The sequence below is a fragment of the Aythya fuligula genome, chromosome 4 (genome assembly GCF_009819795.1).
Source record: "Aythya fuligula isolate bAytFul2 chromosome 4, bAytFul2.pri, whole genome shotgun sequence".
Taxonomy (NCBI): Eukaryota; Metazoa; Chordata; class Aves; order Anseriformes; family Anatidae; genus Aythya; species Aythya fuligula.
This window is the reverse complement of record NC_045562.1, coordinates 74,483,759-74,504,181: the sequence shown is the minus strand read 5'-3', so window position 1 is coordinate 74,504,181 and position 20,423 is coordinate 74,483,759. Positions and strand designations below refer to the sequence as shown.

General features: G+C 37.6%; 1 protein-coding gene across 1 annotated transcript in view; it reads left to right on the top strand.

Annotated features, from left to right (window-relative positions):
* Positions 1-19,874, top strand: part of C4H20orf194 (chromosome 4 C20orf194 homolog) — a 71,951-nt gene extending 52,077 nt beyond the window's left edge. The window contains exons 28-37 of the mRNA XM_032186530.1: positions 1,582-1,707; positions 3,567-3,604; positions 8,671-8,806; positions 9,161-9,247; positions 10,385-10,491; positions 11,191-11,265; positions 11,420-11,622; positions 13,259-13,324; positions 13,975-14,068; positions 15,602-19,874. Coding sequence (XP_032042421.1) covers positions 1,582-1,707; positions 3,567-3,604; positions 8,671-8,806; positions 9,161-9,247; positions 10,385-10,491; positions 11,191-11,265; positions 11,420-11,622; positions 13,259-13,324; positions 13,975-14,068; positions 15,602-15,714 — 1,045 coding nt within the window. The 3' untranslated portion in view covers positions 15,715-19,874. The remainder of the gene's footprint in view (positions 1-1,581; positions 1,708-3,566; positions 3,605-8,670; positions 8,807-9,160; positions 9,248-10,384; positions 10,492-11,190; positions 11,266-11,419; positions 11,623-13,258; positions 13,325-13,974; positions 14,069-15,601) is intronic.
* Positions 19,875-20,423: the final 549 nt, after the last annotated feature.

Genomic DNA, 20,423 nt, shown 5'->3' with positions numbered 1-20,423 from the left:
TTTAAGGTATTAGATGACTGAGGACACTTTGACTTTTAATTTCTGGAGCTTCAGAATAGAATGGAAGTGTGATATGGTATGGCATAGACTGTAGCTATATCTCTGAAGTTCTTACAGCCTTTAAACTTCTGAAAGATCAGCAAATGCTAGGCAATCACTATATTAATAGATTTATAGTTTTCAGAAGTAAATGGCCCATTCAGTTTGCAATGTTTTTTTCTCCAAATAGAAACTTAAAAGCCTAAGCTAAACAGAATGAGCATTCCACAGTAAGCGTAAGAGTTGATCTTTGTGGTTTTTCCCCACGTATTTAGCATCTTGGTGTGTTTTTCTTTCTCTTTGCATTTCCAGTAGTCCTTGCTTTAATTCTTCGAAAGTTTTAGCTACAAAAAAACATGAATTTTCAAAGTTCTACTTGATAAAAGATGTGAAGACAGTTGCATGCATGTGATTTAACATACATTTTTGTGCAGTTTTTGCACAGCATCCTCGTGGTATGCCCTCAGTGTTTGTGCTTCAGAAGAATGGCTCCCTAAACTTAAAGCAAGCTGTCTAAAACATGCCATTCACTTGACACGACAGGAAATATTTAAGTATGATGGATTAAAACATTTTTGATAAATGCCAGTTGTCTTCTTCAAATGAAGGTGAAGACTGAGGCATATTTGCCCACTCTGTTTCTGTATGAGACGTTAGCAGGTACCACAACTAGCTTGAGCAAAGTACTACTCTAAGTACTACTTTTAGTTCCCAGGCTACCAACCATTCATCTGTTTTGCAAAGGATGTGTACATGGCGTTTTCTTCACTATAGTCTCTTCCCTTACTGATAAACAGAGTTGTTTTTTTTTTTTTTCCACTTGAGTGAGATACTTTTCATGAAGTCAGTAGCTATGGTGTCCAGTGATGTGCAAAAATAACTGACACTGGTAGCAGCACTAGCTTCAAGAATAGTTAATTACAGCTTTTCCATTCTTTTCTGAGCAGTTGAGTGGTGTTTAGACAACTTTAACAAGTATAATTCCTATGTTATAATCGATTAATGTGATAATTCTCAATACAGTTTTGAGAGAGATTGTCACTTAGCGAGAAATAAGCTCCAGTTCATGTAAATTTTGCTATCCTACAGAAGTGCAATACAGCAATGTCAAGAGTAATGATTCAAAAATGAACTTGTTAATTATAATAGCACACTTAAATTGGGAATGCTGGTAAAAGCGCATGTTATTTTTTAATATTTCTTTTTCACTTGAGTCAGACAACGCTAAAATGTTCTACAGAAAGCATAGGGTGCATCTATTTCCACTATACAATTTTGGGCCTCCAGAAAGTCAAGTTTAAAGTTGTTCAGTGTGAAGTTTGTACTGTTTTTTCTCTGAAGCTGGCATTAGTGTATTTCTAGTGTTACTCACTTAACTCAGTTTGCTTAATCGTTTCAATTGCGAAGTTTTGAAATGCTTTATAACTATCTTTGCAGGGTTTTTTAGAACATTAACCTTGCAAGTAACTGATCTTTTTCTTACTACGTGTTGAAAGGTGTTACTGTTTCTCTGAAGCCTTCTTTCATTTTGTTTTCTTACAGATACACTGATGTGATTGATGTTGTACAAGCTCTACAAACTCATCCTGACCCGGATGTGAAGTCTTCTTTCATCATTGGAGCAGTTAACACTTGTGTAGAGCCACTGAGTTGCTATATAGAGCATAGGTATACTTGAAAATATTTTTAGTGGTCTGAAAATAGATTATGTATATATTTGAGATCACTTTTATGATAACTTAGGCTATGCAGTAGCTAAATGCCATTGAACTGTCTTAAATCTCACAAAATTGCTAGGTAGTCAGTCTTGGATGAAGTTTTTAAGTGTTTGGTTTATAATGAAACTTGGTTTCCAATGGGTATATAATTAGTTACATATAATATTAGTAAAGCTTATTTTGTAGAAGAATGAAGCATTAGCTTACTAAAATTATGTATACTCTGGATAGGTGTTTTGTGAAAACTGGACAGTTGGCCTCTTGGAGGTTTCTTCAGTCATTCTTCACGATTTGTTAAATGTGGCTGAGTATTGGGACGTGCATCTCGATTTGGATTATTGATTATATCAACACTTTGTGGTGTTAAACAAAGAGTTTCCATATTTAAAGTATGGAATTTACGGGAAGCTGTCCCAAATCAAAGACAAAGCACGGAAGCAAAAGCATTGCAAGTATTAAAATCTGATATCCTGGGTTACTGCAGAGGCAGGCTGGGGAGGAAATGATAGCAAAGCCAAGTCAATAACATAAGTTAGTATTTATAACACTAACATTATGAAGTAGTGTGGTATAGTTGCTGTTTCCTAGTATACGTTTGTGTTCCACACTTCAACAAACGTGGAATAGAACTCATTTAATTTCATAGACTATCGGTAAACTGTAATCTATATATTTTGCAACTATGCCTTGCTGCTGATTTGATAAAAAATAAGTCAAAGCAGTTCAAATCTTCAGTTCTTAGTGTTACTGCTATTTTTGTTTAAAAACTCTGTGCTTCAGAGTTCAGAGGTGAACTGCCCAATCATTTTATAAAAAGATTCCTTAAACGTACTGGCTGTTTTTGGAACATGAACCAATAACTTGTGCTTTGTACTAGTCAATAGTAGATGCTCCCTTGCTGCTGCTTTTGGTCTCTGTAGCCAAGATTGTAAATAAATAAAACAGACGACAGAAAATACTGGTGAATTGATGCTGGAGTGCTGTTTAAACTTCTTTCCATAACTATAGTAAAGACAAATTCCTCCCGTAGGTGCATATTTTTTTCCCAAACTTCATGTGTAACTGGTCATGGCGCTGAGTAGTATTTATAGCAGCAGTAGCCTGCAATCCTTTGCCTAACATTGTTTGTCTACTGAATTGCAGTAGCAATTGAAGGAAGAGGCTTAGCTGATGCTGTAGATTATTTCTGTCTCACTTTGAAGTTTCTTCTGATAAGAGCTTACAAAGTAGCCGTGTACAGCCAATGACAAATCTTTCAGTTGGGAAACTTTGGCAGTTTCACTGAGTGTTGAGTGATTTTGATGTTTGTCTTGCAACATTTTCAGTCAAGAAAAGCAAAACCTTTTCCCATCCCAGGAAGTTTATTGCTGTGGAGATCGAGCTTTTTCATGTGCTAGGGTGAAGCTCTTCCTAGTACTGAACAGCAGGGCAGGACAAGGGATAGGTAGCTGAATGTGAACAGATAAGATTTTGTCTTTTGTATGGAGCTTTTTATGTGTGTCTGATAAAGCTCATAAAAAATGATTGTTGCTTGTCTGACACAATAGGACATGCAAAGTGATGTGTTCTGAAAGTATTATGTACATAGTGTGTTTCCATAAAGAATTCAGAAGGAATAGAAACCTTAGAAAACCAAGTTTTGGGGAAGAACTCTTCAAAATCATAACCTCTAGAGATGTTCCAGTTACGTGAAAATGGGTTGGAAAGCAAGACTCTGGCGGTCGGTGTCTAAATGAATGGAAACATTTTAATTGAAGGGACCTGTATAAATAATACCAATTATTAATATATAAACTTTTTTTCTTCTAGGCTTCTTTTTCCCAAGTTTTTGGACCAGTGCTCACAAGGTACGTGTCATTTTTCTTGACTGTATGCTGTACAGAACAAGTAGCTGAGCCATGTGGCCAAATAACTAGACTGTAAATGTGTATAGTCAAAGGTCATGATAAACTTTTGGAGGTAAGACTCACAAGTGCAGAACAGACAATTTCTCTCTGCCTATATTATTAAAAAACATGGGTGCATGGAGAAAATGTAAGAATCTATAGCTTGATGTATTCTGGCTGTCATCACCTGGAGGATGGGATTCAGACAGCCAGGAATTAAGCTGTTTACCTTAAGCTGCTCTAACTTGTGCAGTGTTGCTAATCGAGTTGCCAAATGGTTTGCATTTGATAGGAGAGCTATGTTTCCTCATCCCTCCCATCCTTTCTTGGGGGAAATATGAGTAAATGGAGCTCTCCTTCAATTTCTTCTATTTTAGAAAGGAAAAGATGAGCTAGTTAGCTTGTTTCCCATATCCAGTTCTTCCTGCAGCATTGGAGGATCCTTGCACGTTTCATGTGACAGCTCTTTTGCGAATGCTTGTCTGCTGGTTCTGAGCTGTGTATTCAGTTTTATGTCCTCACTCTGAAATGAATCATTTACTGCATTGTCTTCCTTGTCAGAGTAGAGCAGCTGTTAGTGTTGGTGGGTTACCATCTTTCCTGACCTACCATCAAATAAGTAATTTAAGTTTCAGTAGCAAAATCCTTCAGCGGTAGCACCTTTATAGTTTTCAACAGTTGTCCAGCTGTTTCATGATATAATAAGCAGTAAATGTGGTTGGTGTGTGTGTGTAAGAACATATATCTTCAGTCAGATAACCCTTATTTTAGGAAGACTGTGAGCTCAACCTAAAGTTGGTTAGGCCAACGATGGTGGGGATTTCTTTATGTCACTGTCAGACCACAGTTACTGTGACATGACTTTCTGATCTTACACTCATGTCTTCTCAAGTGAACTGCAGGACTGTAAATTTTTGTTTGTTTTGTTAAATGCTGTTGTCAAAGTAGGATGCTGCACTCTCTTCTTATGGCTATTTAGAGTCTAGTGCTCCATTTTGCTGCCTGAATTATTATTTGTGTATGAAGAGAGCCCAAAAGAATTAACCCCCTGAACATAAACAGGCTGGAAAGTTTGTAGGTGCTATTATATAAATCAGTGTTTGTTCCCATTTGGAAAAAACTGGTGAACTGACCAGTAAATAACTGGTATGATTAAAGCCAAATTCCTCTTTGAAAGGAGCAGGAGAATGTTAAGAAGGTACCAAAATACCAATTGCCTTTTGCTTTTATAGCAATTTTAAAAGTGTATGTATGGAGACATGACAGGGTAAGAACATGTCATGGTTTGAAGAGTAACTAGAAAATGCATAGGACAAGGATAGCTGCTCTTCCTATGGTCCAAACGCTGAAGGAAGAACAAATGTTGGGGTTAGAAGAATGTTCTGACAGCAAATTATTTCTGCATGTTGCAAGGTTTTGTAATCTAGTTCCCAGATACAGACTGTGACATCAGATAGCCCAGAGGTCTGTTCATGTAAAGCAAATGGGTTCACGTGAATAGAGGCTGTTTTAAAAGTTGTTTAAAAGTTTTAGGAGCAAAACTACACTTTGAACTGAGTGGTAGTACACTTCCAAACTTTCCAGGCAAGTGTATCACATGCATAATGGAAGAAACGTAAACTGTCTTGTAATGTACAAAGCCTTTTTATTCCCCACCACCACCTTGTCCAAAAAAATGAAGGCTTTTATAGGATGTAGAAGTCCAAATGCTTTGGGGCAGTTTAGCACCAACCATCCTATGTGCCTGTCACTGCAGAGCAGGTGGGAAGAGCCAGAGGGAATGAAAAATGCAGCTTTATACAGCCCAGGGGATCCACTTCTGCCTGTTGAAGAACTGAAGCAGTAGCAATATTTAATGAGGCATTCACTTGGAGGGAGATTTGTCCCATTTTTTATTCTTGTGCACCCCAATATTGTGTTACTGCAGTGTCTGTGGGCCAACATTTTGTACTGGGCGTTGTGTAAGTGCAAAGTCAAGAAGTCCATGGGTACAGGTGCTTAAGGATTAATAAGAGCTTTGGGTATCTACCTTCTATCTTGTCCTCATAATTATCTTGCAGAAATTTTGGAAGTGAGGTTAGCTTTTTGTGCAGTTTTCTGGGTATTTTCAGTTCTGACAGGGTACCTATGCATGTTCTCAACATGACATCGCTTTATGTGAGTGACACGCTCTGCTTGGAAAGCCACAAGACTAGCAAAAATGGATGAGAATCCCAGAGAACTGATAAAGCCTTGAGCAGAGTCATTTGTCAGCAGCATTAGCAGTTCTTTTTTCTCTCCCTTGCGTGCTTGTTCAAACTTTTCCAAAAGATAACTGCTACCATCTGTGCACTGTAGTTTACTTTTGTCTACTTGCAAATGTGCCTCTTGCACAGAAGCTCTGAGATGACACCTCGCTAGTCTAGGGGCACATTGACATCTCGTGGTATATATGAAGTTGTCTTACAGATGAAGACATCACTGTTGTTAAATATACCCATTGTATACTGGTAAGTGAAAGGGACGTGTTATTTTTGTATGGTTTTAATCTGTCCCTGCTTCTTTGTTGTTTCTCTCCAACGTGCTATTCCCCAGGCTGCAAAGATTTTTCTTTAGATGGGTGCACAGATAGAGAATTCAACGAAACTAGGTCATCTTAAAAAAGCACCAGGTACAGAGATAGCAGTGACAATTCAAACAGAAAAGTCCAAATTATTAGTTACTAAAGCTGTGTGGGCATCTTCCAGCTCTCAAACAGCTATTTTTCGTCTGGATTACACCACCTGTCTGTCAATTCAGTTCTGTGGACTGCAGCCAGCTAACATGGGGCCAATTTCTGTGGGATGCTGGCACCTACAAAACTTTTGCATAGGTGTGTGCTGAGCCGAAGCCTGCAGGTTCCACAGCCTTTTGTTTCTTGCAAGGTTGCGTGGGAGTTTACAGCGAGAATGACAGCTAGTGCCTGAAAGCTGTTCCCCTTAGACAAGCGCAAAGGAAGCGGGGAGTGATGGAGAAACAGCATGGGCGAGGAGGATGAGACAAGATGCTTTGGTTTCTGATTTGCTCGGGATCTTATTCCTTGAGTCTTTTTCTTCTCAACTTCAGGCTCTGCCAGCTTAGCCCTTGACAATTACCTGTTCTCTCCAAGGCACAGCAATTCTAACTAATATATTCTACACAGCATTTGTATTGTACAGCCTATTTATTGTTCTGTGCTAGCTTTGCAGAAATTATAACAACGTTTTTGATTAAACTTGACTTTTAAATCAATACTAAGTTTGGGGATATTAATAGAAAAAAAACATACACTACATTTAGCATACCCACAGTGTGGTGGTTGTTGATTAGCTTATTCAGACATTTCCATCTTAATTGTATGATCTACATAATAATTTCAAGAACTCATGCAACTTTTAAATTCCTAAGCATGCTTGTTACTCCTGAAAGAGGAGATGGGGGGAGAGAACAACTGCATATTGCATAAATATAGGTGTTTCTGAAACTGGACTCGAAACATCTGTGGGGGATTAAGAAACAAAATAATGATGGGAATTTGCACAGGTTATTAAAATCCTCTCTTGAAAGGGTCAGTGATGCCAGTAACAGAGTGGGAGCGTATGGTATAAAGGAACCCAGAACACTTGGCATAGATACATCCATTTAATGTAAGGAAGCCTCTACTGGGATTAGTGTACTCTAAAGACCTCTGTAAAGCTCAGGAATAACTTCAGGCAGCAGATGATGCTGAGAAGTTCATTATATATTCCTCTTTAAATAGTGGTGGGGATGGGGTGGACTGTCCTGGCTCAGTTGCTCATGGATAGCCAAGAGTTTACTCTTGTCTTGCACCGTACCTGAAGATGCAGGATCTGAAACAAGCTGCACACCTTGAGCAGAGAAACAACGTTACTGCTGTGTTGTGGACAGCCCTGATATCCCAGGGAGACCTGAAAAAGCAGCACTTCTTCTTGCTGAGGAACTGGGCTGTAACTCCTTCTGCTGTGGCACCACCTTGATACAATTGGCAAGTGGAGATTTGCTAATGCTCAAATTAACTGGATGATAATCCAGTACCTCACCTGGCAATTTTTCCTTAAAGATCTTCTCCAGTGCCCAAGGCTTGACAAGTGTGATGGTTGCTGCGTTACTGCTCAAGACAAATATATATGTACGGCGCATCATTTTTTCGTTACTTCTTTTTTTGCTGGCCTGTGGATTCAGATTTTCCGTCTGAAAACCATTTCAGGGCTTGCCTTTATTTTTTGCTGTAATTTTGAAACCCAACCCTTGTCTTGTATTTTGAAAGTAACAACTGTCAGGGTATAAAACACTGATTTTTTTTTTTTTTAATCAAGATGTTTAACCTATCTTCTTACACATCAGTATTTAAAGCCTCTTGGAAAATTCAGTAATTTTTTATTAAACTGTCCCTTCTCAAACTGCTTCTAGCATAATTTAATTCTTTTGATTAGTTGATTCTTTTGATTAATTGATTCTAAATTACTTCTGTTACACCATCTGTCTAATAAAAAAGAAAAATATCTTGACCTGGTGTAGCTGTGTTCTGGCAAAGCAGGACTTCATCGTTAGTCAAGTCATCTTCAGTGACTAGTGTTATACTGGTAGGATCATATTGTTCTGTTTTTTGTTTTTTTTTTGTAAGATTGTTTTCACTGAAATATAAGAACCCCCAGAGTGTAACAGCCTGCCTCTTCCCCCTTGAGTCATATCAGTGTCTGAAAACGGTTGCCTCCTTCAGGAGCTACTGTTCCTGCACGTCTACAGGTTGTGATAAAATGGGCTTCTGAGCTGGCTGCTGCAAAATAGTTAATGGTTCTGTGTGGTTGTTCATATCTGAAGTTAGATGGGCTTCTGGGTTTTTGTTGGGCAGGAAAGAGAAGAAAGACTCTGCTTTTTTTTTTCTCCTTAATACCTTTAATGCAGTGAGGTAGGGGCAAAATAAGAACAGCTGTTAAATCACTTAATTATTCATTAGTTATTGTTGCATACCTGACATCTGTAAACTATCCTCTGTTTTTCTTACACAGGACTGGTGAGTAATGTGATCTTCACAAGTCACGCTACGGAGCAGAAGCATCCACTCCTTATGCAACTGCAGAGCCTCATCCGAGCGGCAAATCCTGCTGTTTCGTTCATCTTGGCAGAAAATGGAGTTGTGACTAGGTAATGTTCGTCGCCATCCCGTATTTGTCACTTTTGGTGCATGGGGCACATGCATTTGGAAATTACCAGAGCAAAACAAGAGAATACCATATAAACAGGAGATACTTGTTTTTCTTAATTGCCTCTCATGTGAAAGGCATCTTACCTTTACATTTTTGGTCATAAGTAGGGACTAGGATATGTAAGTTCTTGTTTGAAGAATTTGATTACTGTTAGTGTCATACTGAGGGGATACTGGGGAATACTCTAATTTTACCGTAGCTAACACATCCTGTTTTATTTAAGCAGCTTACAGATAGCGGCCATTTTATTGAGGCCATAAATTAAAAATCTTCATTTTTTATCTCTCTGTAGGAACGAGGATATTGAATTAATTCTCTCAGAAGGCAGTTTCTCAAATCCTCAGATGATGAGAGCTCGATATTTAATGTATCCTGGCTGGCAAGTATCTAGACTGAGAAATATTAAAACTATTTTTCTAATTAACTTGAAGATTAAAAAGTCTTACTAACTTAATTTAGATTTTTTTTTTCCAGACTACTCATTTGGAACAGGCAATAGCTTTGTAAATCATTTTTGAAAGAGAGCTGATGAGTATTCGTAGTAGATACACAACTGCTTTCCTTTTAAGGGGAAAAGGATCCTTTTTTGGACCCCATTTAAATCAATGGCAAGATTACTGTTGCTTTTCAGAAGAATAGAAAAGAACCCTCTGGGAATAAGCTGGGAAGGATTGGGATGGGTGAGGTCAATAATGATGAGAGTAATTTCATTCTGACAGCTATTCAGCCTTACTGGAATGAACTTGCTATGTCAGTCTAGCTATTAGCAGAACAATTATTCATAAAAAAGAATCAGCAGTCTTACTGACAGTCTTGGCAGAGGCTAAGGGCCCCAATAATAAGTGGTACCAAGCTTTGCCTTTAATACTGGGTGATATTTTTCATTGCTCAGGGTGCTTTGCACGTCTTGTTGCAGTTATCTGGGTTGCTGTACCTATTTGGCAGAAAATGTAAACCTGACAGCCATTATAAGTCCTGGCTGGCTGTTTCCTACTTAGATTTATAGTGTTGGAAGCATGATTTATCTGCAGTGCCCTGCAATATGTATGTGTAGTTTTTGGTTGGAATTTTAACTCGAAATTGGGTTACGAGGAAGGCTCCTAAAATAAATTGGCACAAAGCTTGGAGTGTCAGGGTTGTTGGCAAATGTGCATGGTGCTGAAGGAAGAGAGAGAAAAAAAAAACAACAGTATTTAAAACTTTTGGACAGCAGTTACTGCATTTGGTAGTATGCAAGTATAGTAAGTAGATAGTGTATAAGGAAAAAAAAAAAAAGCCTAGAAGCAGGAAGAACATCAAAATGAATCCCAAGCTCTTTGAACAACCTCAGACTTTAATATTGCACTTTCATGAATTTCTTCGTAGAGGGGGAAAAAAAGCTTCATGGTTTTCTTCCTGTGAGGAAAGCTTACCTGTAGTGAAATAATGGATGTTCTTTTTAAGAAGTCTGTTAGATGAAAAGTGCAAGTGTGTGTGTTCTCTTTGTTGAAAGTGTGTGTTTGTTTTTTGCCTTAAGGTATGAAGGCAAATATGGAGCTGGGTCTGTGTTTCCTCCAATGGTTCAGATCTGTGTGTGGTTTAATCGTCCTCTAGAAAAAACACGATTTGTGACCAAATGTAAAGGTACAAATGAACTTTGACTCACTTGATTTAAATCCAGGTGTAAAAGGCTGAGGAACAGAAGGGAAGGAAGACACTGACGTAGCACAGTTCTTTAATTACTGTTGAAGTAAACATTTAATTGAAAATTCAGCTTTCCTTCCTCAAAGTACAGTAAATGACCTTTAGAATCTGCTCTGGAAAACTGACCTATGATTGTGTTCAGATGAAAATCTCATTTCAGTTAGAGTTTCTAGAAGCCGAGACAGCTATCTTCATATGTTTGCTTTTTGGTTTAATTTTATTTACTAGTGTTGAAACACAGTTTGTAAGCGAGCATCACCTTTTACTATCAATGCCAAACAATTCCTTGTAGTTACTAGAAAATAGGCTCAACTGTGTGTCAGGCTGCTAGAGTAGATCTATAATCATGCCTTTCCTTCTTTCCATAGCAAAACAATGTTAAGGAGCACCATTTTACTTGCCACACACAGTGTAAGCGTTCAGTATGCCAAGCACGTGTTACTTCCCACCTAACCCCTAGAGAAGAAATGAGAGCGTATAGAAATGTTTTGTAGTGGGAGCTACGGGGGACACTGCAGCTTTTTCCCCCCAAAGCACTAGGATGTGGATTAGAGACCTGTAGCGTAGGTCTGATGAGAAGCTACACCAAGGAGAAGAAAAATAAGTGAGATAATGTTGTCTGTCTTCCATTTCAAACAGCAATCAAGTCATTGCTCAAGCCAAGTCCTTTTTCTGGAAACATTTATCACATCATGGGCAAAGTTAAGTTTTCAGGTAAGAGGGAAACGCTTCTGCAGTTCCTTGTGCTTGTGTGTGGTATTTGAAAACTTAATTTTTACGTACTGTAGTCTGTCTACACCGTTGTGTTGGTGTTAAATTAGATTAGCAATTATCAAGACATTCTTTTCTTCTGTCTTCTCCTTGTTAGATTCTGATAAACTGATTGAAGTCTGTCACAACACATCATCTAACTCACTAAGCCTTGTGCCTGTTCAGGAGGGGCCAACTCCTCCTGATGCAAGAAACGATAGCAGAGATTGCAGCAGTCAACAGGAGTGCTTCCTTGTGTTCATTGGCTGCTCTCTTAAGGAAGAGGATATAAAAGATTGGCTCAGAGAAACTGCAAAACAGGTTTGTGGACGTGTTTGCTTCTATTTAGCGTGATCTGTTTGGCATTTCCTAACAACAAAAGGAGAAATAGGAGTATCGTGATGAAACATTTTTTGTTAATCTCCTTTCTCTTCTACCAAGGTATTAGCATTCCAGAGTGTAAATGTATTTCAAACAGAGGACTAACAGCTTGTAAATGTGTATTGTTTTAATACCTGCTACAGCATATTCATGGATTGATCTGCTTTGGATTGAGCACTGGGGCAAATGGAATATGTCCAGAATAAACACAAGATGATTAAGCTGAGACGTGATTGCCCGAAGCTAAAATGTAGTATGAAATAAATCTTCTTGAAGTACCTGAATGCTATAATGCTGAAAACTTGTTTTGATTCACTAAATTAAACCTCCTTGAGAGTAACCAACTGAAATGGAGGGTATAGCTTTTTCATTTTTTATGCTTAATTTGTCAAGCGTACAGCTGCGTAAGACTTCATATATTCCTGCATGGTTAGCATGCATATGCAGCAGAGGTAGGGAACAGAGTATGCCCATAGGAAGTCTAGAAGGCACGTCCTGCAGCTGTTGTGCCTTGCTAACTTAACGCAAAGACTGGCACAGCCTGACCAGGAGTGTGGGACAAGCTGGTTTTCTTCTACACATCCAAATAATACCAGCATTTTTGCCAGGCTCTTGGGGTTGTGATTCAGAAATATACTTGGACAGGAACTGTTGAGCCATACAAGTTATTTATTTTGGCACCTCGGTTGGATTCTGAGCCTATGGTTCCAACTCTGCCCTTTTATGATGCCCATTTTGGAATATTAGTTAATTGGAGATGCTTATAATTACTTTTTTATGGCTTAGAATTTGCATAGTGTCTCTACCAAATTGTGTAGAAAGGGAAATAATTTATGTGCAGATGAGTGTTGGAGCTGTTTGTAAGGATCTTCAAGTTCTCATCTCTGTGTTAAGTTGTGCAAGTTGTGTTCTATGGGTAGTATATGGAGACAAATGCTTTTTGCATGTAAGAAAGCACTATACAGAATACTATTTTAATTTTATGATAAAGAATAGTATTTTAATTTTATGATAAGGAATACTTTTAATTTTATGAAAACTTGCAACTTGAAATTGCATATCTCAAATGTGAAGTTTCTTCTTTGACCAGGTCAGGACTGCAAGTAGTCTTCCTTAAGTCTCTCTGGTCATGGCTAATTTCATGAAAGAAATGAAGTATAAAACCTTTCAGACTAAAAACTAGATGGTTTTTCTGTTTGTGTGCTTTTTTTTTTTTTTTTTTTTTTGCATTAGAGTTGTATTTAAATTGCATTGTTTAAAATACTTCTAGAATTTGTCATCTCTAGTGGTGCCTTATGTAAGATCACGTAGTTTGTACTTATGTTTTCAGCACACATTTGTGAGTGCTGTAGTATAATACAATCAGTCAGTCTAGAAATTAATGTTTAAAATATATGCTTCTAAAAGGTTTACTTCTTTGCTGGGCTTGAGCATGGTAGCATGTGATCGTAATTTCACTGTCTTTTTCCACATTTCCAAGGAAGAACTTCTCTGTATTTATTTTTTAACATGACTAGACTGTAATGGCACATCGTCACTCAGTAGATACATAACTGGGCTCTAATTCTTTCTACAGAAACCTCAGAGGAAAGCCCTGAAGACCAGGGGAATGCTAACCCTTCAGGAAATAAAAAACATTCACGTAAGTAGAAACTATTAATAGCAAAGAAAATTTTAGCTAATTTTCTTAAATATCCATTTGTATGATAGAGCACTTACCATATCTGCCATGACAAGTGTGCTGAGCACTAAATTATAACATTTAACTGTCTCTTCATATACTCAAAACACAACCAAGGCTGTCCAGGAGGAATTTACGACGTAAATCTTGGTGTTGTGTAGGCATTTATATTGGGATGTTAAGTGAGCTTTGAAAAGCAGGGGATGTTGACCATGCATGCTATTTTGGTTGGTTTAATGGTTGTCTTTCCCCATCTTTTCTCCTTGCTCTGTACTGTGCAGGTTGTCATTTACAGACTAGGATCCCGACTGTTTAATCGTGCCCCAATCAACTGACTGTGGGTTGTAAAAGTTGGGGTACTAAGATTTTTGTGCCTCTGAGTGTTGCTGTACATAACTCCCTTAGTCTATATAGATCTTTGTCATATGTAGATTGGTCATACTGGCTTTTTGGAGTGCTCCTTTTTAGCCACGTGCCATAAATTCCTGCCTGCTGAAAGTGTTTTTTCTTTTTTTTTTTTTTTTGTATTTGTTTAAGCTTGTTAGGACTGTGTCTAAGCAGTTTTGCATTGTAAATGCTTATTGTGTGGTATATATCCTTTCTTAATTTAGGTAAAACGCCATTTGGATCCGCTTCCAGCTGGTTATTTTTACAATGGGACTCAATTTGTGAATTTTTTTGGTGACAAAATGGATTACCATCCATGTATCCTTTGAAATGCATTTTTTGGTGAAGGATTGGGTAGGCTGCAGGCTATACGGATCTGAAACATATACTGTCAAAGCAGATGATACACTAAAGAGACAGTTTGATTGTCAGGTAGTAATATGAAGTGAAAACTTTTGTTGCTTGAATCTTTTTGTGGTTACTTGCCATTTAAAGCTTACTATTAAAACAATTTTTCGGAGGTATGATCTAAGAAGTGGTGTAGAACCAACAAAACAATCCTAAAATCGCTGTACGTGATCTAATGCGAAGAACAATTTACAGACCACAGCTTGTCAAAGAAATATTTTTCAAACCCAATAGTTATATAATGTTGCCTAATTCTTGGTTATGACTGATAAAATTTCCAAATGGATGTAATTTAATGTGAATGCATGTGCGTGCACACTGAAATAAAAGCAGTCAGGGTCGGTTTGTTTTGCTACAGTATACTTCTTTCTGTTGTCTATCTTTGTGGTGCAGCTCAAGTTAAATGATTGCTCTCATTTTGTAACTCAGTATGATAAAAAAAAAAAAAAAACAACACAAACTTATTTGATGCAAAGTAGAAATGTGAACAGTGTCCAGAAGTAGTGGAGGTGCAGTTTTTGTAACTGCTTTTTAAACTTATTTAACTAAAACCTTATTTTATAACTCCGTCAGCTGAGCAAGCAAAATGATTTACTCATCTAATTGTGCTATGTATTTGTTCATAAATGCTCTGTCCTTACTGGTCTTGTTTAGTATCAATTACAAAAGTGAGCTAGGGCCAACACATCCCTCTAGTTTTCTTTCCAGAACCATATTGATTTTATACAAATATATACGTTACTTAAACCTGAATGTGTTTTTGTCTCTGGCATAAACGCCAGAGTAATACTAATGATCCAGTTTACTCCATTCCATATCTTTCTATTGTTTTTTGCTTTTGTTTTATCACTGAAATTTTAAATTTGGTTTGATATCCTCAATTTGCTTTTTACTTAACAAAAATTGGAGTGTGTTCTGTTCTGGAGTAAGAACAGATTTTCAGTGCTCTATGGGACAACGTTAATTTTAAACCAGCAGGCTTCTGGCTGCTGGGTAAACTCCTAGTTACAGTACAGTGGCAGGAAATAGGGTAACAGTGAACTTCAACTCTGCTCTTCACTAGACCATCAGAATCCTGGTGTTTGGAAGTCAAAGATGTCTGTGCAGGTACTTCTGGCCGTTTTGTGTTGGGCAAGTAAATGTTTTCAGACTTGCACTTACCAAAATAGCTATAAATATCTGCAAACCTGCTGTAGTTTTATTGTTCTTACATTCTTCCTTATGGGAAACTCTTTTATTCCCCAGTAATAAAAAGTAGCTGTGGTTGGGTCCAACTCACAATCTCAGAAGGTAACACATTGAATTTCTATGAATTTCTATGAATCCGTGAATTTCTGCTTTCAGTAAGTGTTCCTGAACTGGCAGATCCTTCAGACCTGTTTGTTCTTTTTGTAACGAATGTTATCTGCACAAATGTTTTTTTCCTTAGCTTTTCAAAATCAGTAATGGACCAATTCATGAATGATTACTTGGAAGAAGCCAACCGGGAAATAGAGAAGTACAACAGAGAATTAGAAGAACAAGAGTATCATGATCTCTTTGAGCAGAAGACATAAGCACATGTATTCTGTGGATTTCTGAGCTACCTACTGTCAGTAACCAAAAATGCTGTTGTCCTTGCTGGTTAACTAGAAAATTAAGTGAAATGTCAGTTTTCAGCACTCCTTTTAAAACTAAGAGATCATTCCTGTAAGGTTGGCATTTTTAATATGGTAACTGCTTAGTTGTTTGTATTGTCAGGTTTGCTTCCACTTCACCTTAATTCCAGACTGTAAAAAGTGTCACCTGGAATCTCTGGCTAGCAGTGGAAATTTTGTTAAAAGAAGAAAAGCTGGAAAGGTGTTCTTTCCTAGCAGGTAAAAATGCAAGCATGGATTTGGTCCATTGTGCGGATGGTCAAACAATTTCAGTCTCTTGATGTCCCCTGAAACGTGTTGCACAGAAGCATAAAAGAGCAGTGGTATACTTCAGCTTGTGGGACTGGGGGATGTTCCTAAAGCGAGAAATGGGGGAATGTCCCAAAAGCTCTGAAGAGTGCCTAACGCTCCTGCTGTTAGGGTGTTCCCAAGGCGAGAAATGGGGGAACGCTTCAAGAACTCTGAAGAGTACCTGATCCTGCTGCTGTAAGGGTGTTCCTAAAGCGAGAAATGGGGGAATACATAAACCTCTGCTCTTTTTCTGAGGGGACAGCGTGTCTCAAACCTCTGCACAGTTTGAATCTGCGGTCAAAGTTTTGACATTTTAAAGAAAAAGACATTTATGCATTTCAGGGTGAAATGAGAGGTGGAGATATCTCTCTTCCCAGTGGTGTTATAGCAATTCAGGTCATATTTTCTAGAATCTGTAACTTGTGATTCTTTAAAGGATTATCTCTGAAGGATTCTTACTTCAGTAGTAAAAACTAAGCAGAGCAAGAAACAGGGAAGAGTATGAAAAGCCAGGATTCTTTAGCTAAAAAGAATTGCTCTTTGTGAAAAAGACTCACTTCCAAAGGTAAAAAAATATCAAAAGGTGAACTTGTAATAGGAAAGAAGTTGTTTGGGAAACTTTCAGAAAAATTTGCACCCAGTAACATCTCACTAAACTGATGCACTAGGTTTTAATTACTTGCACCAAAACCTTTACAGTTATTAAATGATACTGTAATAGGGATTTGGGCAATTTGTCCTGTAACTTAATTCAGTGCAATTTTAAGTGAGACATCATAGATCACTGACTGAAGGATTACGTGGTACCCCAGCAGCTACTTAAACAAAATTATTGAAGGCTTATTGAGTAAGCAGATTATTGTAGCATGCTATGTGTTCAGAACTTAGTAAGGTGAAAAAAGTCCAAGAGGGATTTTGATTTTCATATTCCTTTGCTTTAGGAATAGTTCAGTCTTTTAATACAACTGCTGCCTTCCTTTTTGGTGAGATGTATACGATGCAGTAAGAAATCAAATGAATTATTTCTTAGAGCATACTTAAAGCACATAACGTGTCCACTCAGTCTCTTTTTGTGGGAGGAAAATGAGATTTAAATCCTGCCGTGAAACCTAAGGCTACACACCATTTTACGCCTTATTTAAGAAAGATATTTTTTACCTTTGGAATCTGAAATGGCTGAAACTTCAGTAAGGCTGTCAAAAACTGCAACGCCTTGTAGGTAGAGTTTCAGTTCGTGTTGCTACTAGCTGGCTCGGTGCCTGCGCTGCGATGGTGACGCAGCACAGATGTGGAATTCCAGGTGCTGCAGACTGGGATATAGGTGTTGATAAGGTTTCGTTAATAGCTTTCCTACTAGATTTAAAAAAAACTGTCTGAACTTTTTTTTTGCACACCACGAGACTTTATAAACTACTTGTATCCTGTTCAATTTCATTAAAAGCCAGCGGTTAGTTTGTGTGTCTAGGCTTTTCGGGATAACCCTTATTACAGGTATAGAGCATCATGATAAGGCTCGTGAGTTTATCTATGCATGGCTATACTTTAGTCTTAATATACTGTAGTGCCTGGTAGAGAAATGTAGCTAGCAGTGGATTTGGGGGGCAAGCAGGTGTTTACAAGCTAAGTACAGTTGGCTGCATGAATCTATAGATACCAGACCAGGATTATCAGAGTGCAGAATTCTGGAGGTAACATTGCAAGAAAAGGGGCATTAAGAAATAAACTTTGCCAATAAACTTAGTGTAAACCCCGCGTGCTCCTTCGCAGTACACGTTAATCTAATCTGCAAAGCCATATTTCTAGGATAGCGGTGTGACAACGTGATGGCAGGAGAAACACCATTTTTTGCAGAGCCGACGGGCACTCCCTTGATGCTTTGTCTCAGCTTGCAAGTCAGTAACAGTGTAGTTAAGTGCAATTGAACGATAGATGAAGATACTGTAGCTGATTTTGCTCTGCTGAACTCTTTTTAAGAACTCCAATTTGTGCAGCTCTTGGAAACAGCTGTTGATGGGGCTAATTCAGCTGGGGCTGGCGTAGCAGTTTGCAATCCCAAACGCAGTGCCTCATGAACAAAAAAAAAAAAAGGAAATAAGCATATCCAATTGGCGTGCTGCTGTGCAAATTGAGGTGTTCTCTAAAAACTGCATCAGAAGAGCTCCGAACAAAGGCCTAGTATACTTATATACTGTACTGCATGCTATATGGTAATAGCTGTGTATTTTGAAGACCTTTCACCATACTGGTACTATTTCAATTAATCTATTTTGGTATTGAAATGATTTGATTACCTCAATTTTTTTTTTTAGTTTTTAACTGTGACTTTAAAACTGAAAAATTACTGAAATAGTGAAACTGTGACAATGGTATCCTTTAAACATAGTAGTGCCTTGCAGACGATGCCTTTTATGCACGAAGCGTAGCATAAACGGCCATCGTGGGTTGTATTGCTTGCACCCTCTTTTTTTAAAGGAAAAAAAAAAAAACGGTTTTGGTGAAAGGACTTAAAATTAACCTAGCGGAGAATATTAGCACAAATGGTTAAACTGTTAAAAGAAAACTCTTTGAGGACTAAAACGTATAAATGCCTGATGCTGCTGATAGTTTGATAGCAGTTGCTGATTCTTTTGGAGTTACTTCTAACAGTCAGCAGCACTTTTTTTTTTTTCTTTAGAAGAGCGTAACTTTTGTACTCTGGTCAGAGAGATTTATACTGTGTCAAACCCCATCTGTAGGGCAAGCTGCTTTCCTCGCTGTTTTGAAGACGAGGTAAGGATTGAATTAAAGATCTAGTTTTGAAAATTTTTTAGCTACTGTAATAATAATTAAAAATAAAAAAAGCACCATTTCTAAACCACAAATGTTGGATACAAAAAAAAGTGCCATTACGCTGTTCCATTATGTTTTACTGTATTTTGACAATTGGTAACAGTAACTTTGTGTCCAGGCATTTCTGAAATTGGGAAGAAATGCTGAGAGTCCTCAAGGGGTTTACGTGCTTTGCTGACCCTCATGGTAGCAGGTTGTGGTGTTTTTTTATTTTCCCCTCGTGGAGAATGAGTGTGATCAGAAGTTACTGAAGTTATAGGGAGAAAAATGTGATAAACTTAAGAGAGGAACACTTGCAACTTGGACTGCGCTGCAATCTCGGAGTATTTTATAGTAAGCTGTGCAATTTGGTCTTAGTCCGATTTTACACTTTGCAATTAAGGACTGATTGCAGGGAGCGTTTAAGTTGCATGAAGTTCCCTAATAAGTTTTTTTTATTATTATTTTTTAATTGAAACTTTTCTGAATTTGCACAGATTTAAGCTCGGGAATACTTTGGTATTCTTAAAAGGGAAAAAAAAAACGTAACTAGTATAGTGAATTGTGAACTGTGAGTTGTTAGAACTGTATCTTTGATCTAATTTTAGATTGTTTAAAAATGTACCTCAGAAAGCTAGTGAGAAATTGCTTCATTTTCACACACGTTAGATACTAATGTAACACTTCTCACTTTACAATGTGCCAAAATTCACTTTTATACTAGTTCTCAATGCTTTAATATTTGCAATTTTAAGTTAAAAACTTGTATTTACAAACACTACTGTAACTTCAGTTAAACTGAATCGTGTGATTGAAGCTTTTTGCCTATTGTATTTATTACACAACTTGATTCAATAAATATAAAATTACCTTTCCATTTATTTTTGTATTGTTTTACATGTTTATACCTGCAGTTTGTGTGACTTTTACACTTGTAACTCAGATGTGATGGAAAGAACCAATAAACTATCTCCATCTGCTGTCTGTCTTTGACTTCTTTAATAAGCTCATTAAGCTTGAATTTTTAATCATTGAATTTTCCTTTCAAAGTAATTAGTTTTCTGAGAAGAGAAATGCAGAAGATCAGAAAGGTGACTGGTTCATATTTAAACTAAAATCGAAAGATTTAAAGAAATTGTTGTTTTTTTTTTTTTTTTTCCTAAGCTGCTATTTTATCTTTAGATGTTCTTACATGGAATTTTAATGGGGTAAAATTTAAAAGCAGTTGTAGGATGAAGGAAGTTAATCAGCTTCATTCCTGCCATCCAGTCCTTTAGCAACTGTATGTCACTGTAAGTAGATAGTTGTGTGTACATGAATGCAAGAGCTGAATCCTGCTCCCAGTACTCATAAATGAGGGAGCTGCTTCAAGACCAGCTGCTGTTGATGTAAAAATCAAGCTGCCATTGAGAGGGCAATCCCACCTTACCCTCCTTTTTCTGCTTCAGTCTCTGAGTGGGAGGCTGTGCACAGGTCAGGTCACTTTGCTGATTAAAACGAGTCTGCAATGATTTGTCTCAGGTTGTCAA